This window comes from Oncorhynchus tshawytscha, unplaced genomic scaffold (assembly GCF_018296145.1).
Source record: "Oncorhynchus tshawytscha isolate Ot180627B unplaced genomic scaffold, Otsh_v2.0 Un_scaffold_6703_pilon_pilon, whole genome shotgun sequence".
Lineage (NCBI taxonomy): Eukaryota > Metazoa > Chordata > Actinopteri > Salmoniformes > Salmonidae > Oncorhynchus > Oncorhynchus tshawytscha.
Genome location: NW_024609792.1, coordinates 17,501 through 27,500, shown reverse-complemented (window position 1 = coordinate 27,500; position 10,000 = coordinate 17,501). Strand labels below are relative to the sequence as shown.

The following is a 10,000-nucleotide window of genomic DNA, read 5'->3' as shown; positions in this document are numbered from 1 at the left end:
AGATCATTGAGGTAGAGATTGAGGTATAGATCATTGAGGTAGAGATATTAGGATCATTGAGGTAGAGATCATTGAGGTATAGATCATTAGGATCATTTAGTTTTTTACTGACATGACCAGGAATAATGATTTGATCCCTATAGATAAACACAACACTTATTTGATAGAAGGTGTGTTTATGACAGAAAGGTCAAGTCTAACAAGCAGCATGGTGTTGTGGTCACCTGGCCACACATAGTTTATGTCATGTAAAATAAGCCCACTGTATCTACAGCCAGAGGTTCACCTGGCGGTGTTGTGCTGTAGGAAGGATGTGAAGTGTATAGAACTAGAGTTTCACCTGGCGGTGTTGTCCTGTAGGAAGGATGTGAAGTGTATAGAACTAGAGTTTCACCTGGCGGTGTTGTCCTGTAGGGAGGATGTGAAGTGTATAGAACTAGAGTTTCACCTGGCGGTGTTGTCCTGTAGGGAGGATGTGAAGTGTATAGAACTAGAGTTTCACCTGGCGGTGTTGTCCTGTAGGGAGGATGTGAAGTGTATAGAACTAGAGTTTCACCTGGCGGTGTTGTCCTGTAGGAAGGATGTGAAGTGTATAGAACTAGAGTTTCACCTGGCGGTGTTGTCCTGTAGGAAGGATGTGAAGTGTATAGAACTAGAGTTTCACCTGGCGGTGTTATCCTGTAGGAAGGATGTGAAGTGTATAGAACTAGAGTTTCACCTGGCGGTGTTGTCCTGTAGGAAGGATGTGAAGTGTATAGAACTAGAGTTTCACCTGGCGGTGTTGTCCTGTAGGAAGGATGTGAAGTGTATAGAACTAGAGTTTCACCTGGCGGTGTTGTCCTGTAGGAAGGATGTGAAGTGTATAGAACTAGAGTTTCACCTGGCGGTGTTGTCCTGTAGGAAGGATGTGAAGTGTTGTAGCTCCGTGCGGTGTCCTAGCAGAGAGCCCAACCTGTACCCTCTGTACCTCTCTGGGACGGCAGACCACATAGCTGGAGACCTTGCGACCTCTAGTGGTGGAGGACGGGGCCTGCAGGCCTGGGCCACAGCATGCTGAGAGAGGGAGAGAGAGAATCTCAAATTGTACTAAACCCTCCTCACTTCCTTCTGAAGGTTGTGAGGAGATAGGATGCGAGGAATCAAGGAAATACAACTGAGAATCCCCCAAATCCTTACTAGAGATCTCAGCCTATATGTGAAAAGCTTAATCTATGCTTAATCTATGATCAGTTTTGTCTTTCAGATCAGCACTTCAGGGGGACTTGATCCTAGATCAACACTTCAGGGGGACTTGATCCTAGATCAACACTTCAGGGGACAGGGGGACTTGATCCTAGATCAGGGGGACAGGGGGACTTGATCCTAGATCAACACTTCAGGGGGATTTGATCCTAGATCACCACTTCAGGGGGACAGGGGGACTTGATCCTAGATCACCACTTCAGGGGGACAGGGGGACTTGATCCTAGATCAGGGGGACAGGGGGACTTGATCCTAGATCAGCACTTCAGGGGGACTTGATCCTAGATCAGCACTTCAGGGGGACAGGGGGACTTGATCCTAGATCAGGGGGACTTGATCCTAGATCAGCACTTCAGGGGGACTTGATCCTAGATCAGCACTTCAGGAGGGACTTGATCCTAGATCAGCACTTCAGGGGGACTTGATCCTAGATCAGCACTTCAGGGGGACTTGATCCTAGATCAACACTTCAGGAGGACTTGATCCTAGATCAGCACTTCAGGAGGGACTTGATCCTAGATCAGCACTTCAGGGGGACTTGATCCTAGATCAACACTTCACGGGGACATGATCCTAGATCAGCACTCCAGGGGGACTTGATCCTAGATCAGCACTTCAGGGGACAGGGGGACTTGATCCTAGATCACCACTTCAGGGGGACTTGATCCTAGATCACCACTTCAGGGGGACTTGATCCTAGATCACCACTTCAGGGGGACTTGATCCTAGATCACCACTTCAGGGGGACTTGATCCTAGATCACCACTTCAGGGGGACTTGATCCTAGATCACCACTTCAGGGGGACTTGATCCTAGATCACCACTTCAGGGGGACTTGATCCTAGATCACCACTTCAGGGGGACTTGATCCTAGATCACCACTTCAGGGGGACTTGATCCTAGATCACCACTTCAGGGGGGACTTGATCCTAGATCACCACTTCAGGGGGACTTGATCCTAGATCACCACTTCAGGGGGACTTGATCCTAGATCACCACTTCAGGGGGACTTGATCCTAGATCACCACTTCAGGGGGACTTGATCCTAGATCACCACTTCAGGGGGACTTGATCCTAGATCACCACTTCAGGGGGACTTGATCCTAGATCACCACTTCAGGGGGGACTTGATCCTAGATCACCACTTCAGGGGGACTTGATCCTAGATCACCACTTCAGGGGGACTTGATCCTAGATCACCACTTCAGGGGGACTTGATCCTAGATCACCACTTCAGGGGGACTTGATCCTAGATCACCACTTCAGGGGGACTTGATCCTAGATCACCACTTCAGGGGGACTTGATCCTAGATCACCACTTCAGGGGGACTTGATCCTAGATCACCACTTCAGGGGGACTTGATCCTAGATCACCACTTCAGGGGGACTTGATCCTAGATCACCACTTCAGGGGGACTTGATCCTAGATCACCACTTCAGGGGGACTTGATCCTAGATCACCACTTCAGGGGGACTTGATCCTAGATCACCACTCACTACTCAGACTGTTACATAGATCACCACTCACTACTCAGACTGTTACATAGATCACCACTTACTACTCAGACTGTTCCATAGATCACCACTCACTACTCAGACTGTTCCATAGATCATGCATTGGAGTGTTGAACTTCAATCGTGCTCACCTGTTCCAGTCTGTGTACAGCCTCCTCGTACAGCGTCTTCAGTTCTCCGTACGGCTCTGACTCCACCTGGCGAGTCTCCTCCCGTACAGCCACCTGAGATAACGCGCAGTAACAATGAATCCACAACATCAAATATCCAGACCAAAACTATAGCGTGTTAAAAAAAAACAACTTTAAAGATAAGGGCTCACACCTTCTGGAAGGTGTCTGTGTCCCTGGTGGTGAGCAGCATCCAGGGCTCCAGGAGGAGGGTCAGAGTGTGTTCCTCCACCCAGTCAAACAGCTCCTCAAACGGGGGAGTGAGACAGGTGTACACCCTCTCTCTGCTCTCCTCCTCCACCTCAATGCTACTACGGGCAGCACTGCACACGTAGGTTGAATACAGCAACTGGAGGGGTTAGAATGAGAACGGTAACTAATGGGTCAGACGGTCATCTTCATCATCACCATCATCATCATCACCACTATCATCACCATCATCACAACTGGGGGGGTTAGAATGAGAACCGTAACTAATGGGTCAGACGGTCATCTTCATCATCATCACTATCATCATCATCACAACTGGGGGGGTTAGAATGAGAACCGTAACTAATGGGTCAGACTGTCATCTTCATCACCATCATCACAACTGGAGGGGTTAGAATGAGAACCGTAACTAATGGGTCAGACGGTCATCTTCATTATCATCACCATCATCACAACTGGAGGGTTAGAATGAGAACCGTAACTAATGGGTCAGACGGTCATCTTCATCATCATCATCATCACAACTGGAGGGGTTAGAATGAGAACCGTAACTAATGGGTCAGACGGTCATCTTCATCATCATCATCACTATCATCATCATCACTAATCTAGTTTTCGAGTTGCTGTGCGTTTTGTTGCCAACCTGTTTTGCTCCCTGACAACTTTACGGTTTTCACTTTTTAATTACCGTTTATATATTTATTTATTTTTTCCTCAACTTTTTCACTCCGGACGCTTTATCTGGACACGATTCGTCAGGACCTCCAACAGCCGAAGCTAAGTAGTAACATTAACATGATGCCTTCTAATTGCAGCCGCTGTACTCGCCTTACGGCGAGGATAGCTGTGCTGCAAGCCCAGCTTCAGACGCAATCGTTAGGCAAGGGTAATTTCAGTGTAGGAAAGGATGAAACAGCGTCTGTGCCACCAGTAAGTACAGATAGTAGTATAAATCCCCTGACACAGTCCCCGCAGCCGGACAACTTTCTCACGGTTTCTGGAAGGAAATGCTGTAGGAACGCTCAACCGGTGTCGCTCATTCAGCCGACAGAAACTTTCAACCGGTTTTCCCCATTAAGCAGCGGGTCGGAGTCAGAGGCCGATTCTTCTCTGGTCTCTACTCCTCCCGTTACGGGGTCTGAGACGCCGAAGCTTCCCACCATTAGCTCTGCAAATTGAAAACTCTAGTCATTGGCGATTCCATTACCCGCAGCATTAGACTTAAAGCGAATCATCCAGCGATCATACACTGTTTACCCGGGGCAGGGCTACCGACGTTAAGGCTAATCTGAAGATGGTGCTGGCTAAAGCTAAAACTAGCGAGTGTAGAGAGTATAGAGATATTGTTATCCACGTCGGCACCAACGATGTTAGGATGAAACAGTCAGAGATCACCAAGCGCAACATAGCTTCTGCGTGCATATCAGCTAGAAAGATGTGTCGGCATCGAGTAATTGTCTCTGGCCCCCTCCCAGTTAGGGGAGTGATGAGCTCTACAGCAGAGTCTCACAACTCAATCGCTGGTTGAAAACTGTTTTCTGCCCCTCCCAAAAGATAGAATTTGTAGATAATTGGCCCTCTTTCTGGGACTCACCCACAAACAGGACCAAGCCTGACCTGCTGAGGAGTGACGGACTCCATCCTAGCTGGAGGGTGCTCTCATCTTATCTACCAACATAGATAGGGCTCTAACTCCTCTAGCTCCACAATGAAATAGGGTGCAGGCCAGGCAGCAGGCTGTTAGCCAGCCTGCCAGCATAGTGGAGTCTGCCACTAGCACAGTCAGTGTAGTCAGCTCAGCTATCACCATTGAGACCGTGTCTGTGCCTCGACCTAGGTTGGGCAAAACTAAACATGGCGGTGTTCGCCTTAGCAATCTCACTAGGATAAAGACCACCTCCATTCCTGTCATTACTGAAAGAGATCATGATACCTCACATCTCAAAATAGGGCTACTTAATGTTAGATCCCTTACTTCAAAGGCAATTATAGTCAATGAACTAATCACTGATCATAATCTTGATGTGATTGGCCTGACTGAAACATGGCTTAAGCCTGATGAATTTACTGTTTTAAATGAGGCCTCACCTCCTGGCTACACTAGTGACCATATCCCCGTGCATCCCGCAAAGGCGGAGGGGTTGCTAACATTTACGATAGCAAATTTCAATTTACAAAAAAAAAAAAAAATGACGTTTTCGTCTTTTGAGCTTCTAGTCATGAAATCTATGCAGCCTACTCAATCACTTTTTATAGCTACTGTTTACAGGCCTCCTGGGCCATATACAGCGTTTCTCACTGAGTTCCCTGAATTCCTATCGGACCTTGTAGTCATAGCAGATAATATTCTAATCTTTGGTGACTTTAATATTCACATGGAAAAGTCCACAGACCCACTCAAAAGGCTTTCGGAGCCATCATTGACTCAGTGGGTTTTGTCCAACATGTCTCTGGACCCACTCACTGTCACAGTCATACGCTGGACCTAGTTTTGTCCCATGGAATAAATGTGGTGGATCTTAATGTTTTTCCTCATAATCCTGGACTATCGGACCACCATTTTATTACGTTTGCAATTGCAACAAATAATCTGCTCAGACCCCAACCAAGGAACATCAAAAGTCGTGCTATAAATTCACAGACAACACAAAGATTCCTTGATGCCCTTCCAGACTCCCTCTGCCTACCCAAGGATGCCAGAGGACAAAAATCAGTTAACCACCTAACTGAGGATCTCAATTTAACCTTGCGCAATACCCTAGATGCAGTTGCACCCCTAAAAACTAAAAAAAATTCTCATAAGAAACTAGCTCCCTGGTACACAGAAAATACCCGAGCTCTGAAGCAAGCTTCCAGAAAATTGGAACGGAAATGGCGCCACACCAAACTGGAAGTCTTCCGACTAGCTTGGAAAGACAGTACCGTGCAGTACCGAAGAGCCCTTACTGCTGCTCGATCATCCTATTTTCTAACTTAATTGAGGAAAATAAGAACAATCCGAAATTCCTTTTTGATACTGTCGCAAAGCTAACTAAAAAGCAGCATTCCCCAAGAGAGGATGACTTTCACTTTAGCAGTGATAAATTCATGAACTTCTTTGAGGAAAAGATTATGATTATTAGAAAGCAAATTACGGACTCTTCTTTAAACCTGCGTATTCCTCCAAACCTCAGTTGTCCTGAGTCTGCACAACTCTGCCAGGACCTAGGATCAAGAGAGACGCTCAAGTGTTTTAGTACTATATCTCTTGACACAATGATGAAAATAATCATGGCCTCTAAACCTTCAAGCTGCATACTGGACCCTATTCCAACTAAACTACTGAAAGAGCTGCTTCCTGTGCTTGGCCCTCCTATGTTGAACATAATAAACGGCTCTCTATCCACTGGATGTGTACCAAACTCACTAAAAGTGGCAGTAATAAAGCCTCTCTTGAAAAAGCCAAACCTTGACCCAGAAAATATAAAAAACTATCGGCCTATATCGAATCTTCCATTCCTCTCAAAAATTTTAGAGAAGGCTGTTGCTCAGCAACTCACTGCCTTCCTGAAGACAAACAATGTATACGAAATGCTTCAGTCTGGTTTTAGACCCTATCATAGCACTGAGACGGCACTTGTGAAGGTGGTAAATGACATTTTAATGGCATCGGACCGAGGCTCTGCATCTGTCCTCGTGCTCCTAGACCTTAGTGCCGCTTTTGATACCATCGATCACCACATTCTTTTGGAGAGATTGGAAACCCAAATTGGTCTACACGGACAAGTTCTGGCCTGGTTTAGATCTTATCTGTCGGAAAGATATCAGTTTGTCTCTGTGAATGGTTTGTCCTCTGACAAATCAACTGTAAATTTCGGTGTTCCTCAAGGTTCCGTTTTAGGACCACTATTGTTCTCACTATATATTTTACCTCTTGGGGATGTTATTGGAAAACATAATGTAAACTTTCACTGCTATGCGGATGACACACAGCTGTACATTTCAATGAAACATGGTGAAGCCCCAAAATTGCCCTCGCTAGAAGCATGTGTTTCAGACATAAGGAAGTGGATGGCTGCAAACTTTCTACTATTAAACTCGGACAAAACAGAGATGCTTGTTCTAGGTCCCAAGAAACAAAGAGATATTCTGTTGAATCTGACAATTAATCTTAATGGTTGTACAGTCGTCTCAAATAAAACTGTGAAGGACCTCGGCGTTACTCTGGACCCTGATCTCTCTTTTGAAGAACATATCAAGACCATTTCAAGGACATCTTTTTTCCATCTACGTAACATTGCAAAAATCAGAAACTTTCTGTCCAAAAATGATGCAGAAAAATTAATCCATGCTTTTGTCACTTCTATGTTAGACTACTGCAATGCTCTATTTTCCGGCTACCCGGATAAAGCACTAAATAAACTTCAGTTAGTGCTAAATACGGCTGCTAGAATCCTGACTAGAACCAAAAAATTTGATCATATTACTCCAGTGCTAGCCTCTCTACACTGGCTTCCTGTCAAAGCAAGGGCTGATTTCAAGGTTTTACTGCTAACCTACAAAGCATTACATGGGCTTGCTCCTACCTGTCTCTCTGATTTGGTCCTGCCGTACATACCTACACGTACGCTACGGTCACAAGACGCAGGCCTCCTAATTGTCCTTAGAATTTCTAAGCAAACAGCTGGAGGCAGGGCTTTCTCCTATTGAGCTCCATTTTTATGGAACGGTCTGCCTACCCATGTCAGAGACGCAAACTCGGTCTCAACCTTTAAGTCTTTACTGAAGACTCATCTCTTCAGTGGGTCATATGATTGAGTGTAGTCTGGCCCAGGAGTGGGAAGGTGAACGGAAAGGCTCTGGAGCAACGAACCGCCCTTGCTGTCTCTGCCTGGCCGGTTCCCCTCTTTCCACTGGGATTCTCTGCCTCTAACCCTATTACAGGGGCTGGGTCACTGGCTTACTGGGGCTCTCTCATGCCGTCCCTGGAGGGGGTGCGTCACCTGAGTGGGTTGATTCACTGTTGTGGTCATCCTGTCTGGGTTGGCGCCCCCCTGGGTTGTGCCATGGCGGAGATCTTTGTGGGCTATACTCAGCCTTGTCTCAGGATGGTAAGTTGGTGGTTGAAGATATCCCTCTAGTGGTGTGGGGGCTGTGCTTTGGCAAAGTGGGTGGGGTTATATCCTTCCTGTTTGGCCCTGTCCAGGGGTGACCTCGGATGGGGCCACAGTGTCTCCTGACCCCTCCTGTCTCAGCCTCCAGCCACCGTGCTTCTACACCTGCATTGCTTGCTGTTTGGGGTTTTAGGCTGGGTTTCTGTACAGCACTTTGAGATATCAGCTGATGTACGAAGGGCTATATAAATAAATTTGATTTGATTTGATCACCACCACCACCATCATCATCTTCATCATCATGACTATCATCATCACCATCATCATCATCACTACCATCATCATCACTATCATCATCATCACTATCATCATTATCATCATCATCACCACCATCATCATCCCTATCATCATCATCACTACCATCATCATCACTATCATCTTCATTATCATCACTATCATCATCATCACTATCATCATCATCACCATCATCATCATCACTATCATCACTATCATCATCATCACTATCATCATCATCACTATCGCCATCACTATCATCATCATCATCACTATCATCATCATCATCATCATCATCACTATCGTCATCATCATCATCACTATCGTCATCATCATCATCACTATCATCATCATCATCACCATCATCATGATAGTCACTCCATCATCACTATCATCATCATCATCATCATCATCATCATCTCTATCATCATCACTATCACCATCATCATCATCACCATCACTCATCATCATCACTATCGTCATCACTATCATCATCATCATCACCATCATCATCATGATAGTCACTCCATCATCATTTTCATCACTATCATCATCATCATCATCACATAAAATATATTTAATGTAGGGCTCATTAAATGTCATGTTTAATGTAGGGCTCATTAAATGTATTTAATGTAGGGCTCATTAAATGTCTTTAATGTAGGGCTCATTAAATGTCTTTAATGTAGGGCTCATTAAATGTCTTTAATGTAGGGCTCATTAAATGTCTAATGTAGGGCTCATTAAATGTCTTTAATATAGGGCTCATTAAATATCTTTTATATAGGGCTCATTAAATATCTTTTATATAGGGCTCATTAAATATCTTTAATATAGGGCTCATTAAATGTCTTTAATGTAGGGCTCATTAAATGTCTTTAATGTAGGGCTCATTAAATGTCTAATATAGGGCTCATTAAATGTCTTTAATGTAGGGCTCATTCAAATTAGGGAAGGGGCTTGGACATTTGGCCCATGCTTTGGCTGAGAGTTTCCATTGACTGGGGTGGAGACTTCGCCTGTATCGTTAATATATTCTATCCTACATCTCCCACCAGAACCTAATCCAGCATCAGATGCAATTACCCCCCTTCCCCCAGGGATCCAATCTTACATGAGCCTGTCTCTGTACCCTGTAGGGATCCAGTCCATCTTGGTAGAAGAGCTGGTGGTACTGCTGCAGATCACACCAGCAGTGGACGGCATTCTCCCACAGCTGACAAGATACAGGAAGACCTATTCATTTATGTTGTACAATACAGCTACAACAGCACTATGGGAGACAGAGAGAGAGAGAGAGAGACAGAGAGAGGCAGAGCCAGAGAGAGAGAGACAGAGAGACAGAGAGACAGAGACACAGAGTCAGAGAGAGAGACAGAGAGAGAGACAGAGAGACAGAGAGAGACAGAGAGAGAGAGAGAGAGAGAGAGAGAGAGAGAGAGAGAGACAGAGAGAGAGAGAGACAGAGAGAGAGAG

At 45.5% G+C, this 10,000-nt stretch overlaps 1 protein-coding gene across 1 annotated transcript in view; it reads right to left on the bottom strand.

Annotated features, from left to right (window-relative positions):
- The window catches only part of LOC112239352 (regulator of G-protein signaling 22), a 36,225-nt gene that overhangs the window by 14,574 nt on the left and 11,651 nt on the right, over positions 1 to 10,000 (bottom strand). Inside the window, exons 11-14 of the mRNA XM_042318130.1 lie at positions 9,639 to 9,740; positions 3,082 to 3,276; positions 2,889 to 2,981; positions 881 to 1,053 (exon numbers count right to left, since the gene is read on the bottom strand). Coding sequence (XP_042174064.1) covers positions 881 to 1,053; positions 2,889 to 2,981; positions 3,082 to 3,276; positions 9,639 to 9,740 — 563 coding nt within the window. The remainder of the gene's footprint in view (positions 1 to 880; positions 1,054 to 2,888; positions 2,982 to 3,081; positions 3,277 to 9,638; positions 9,741 to 10,000) is intronic.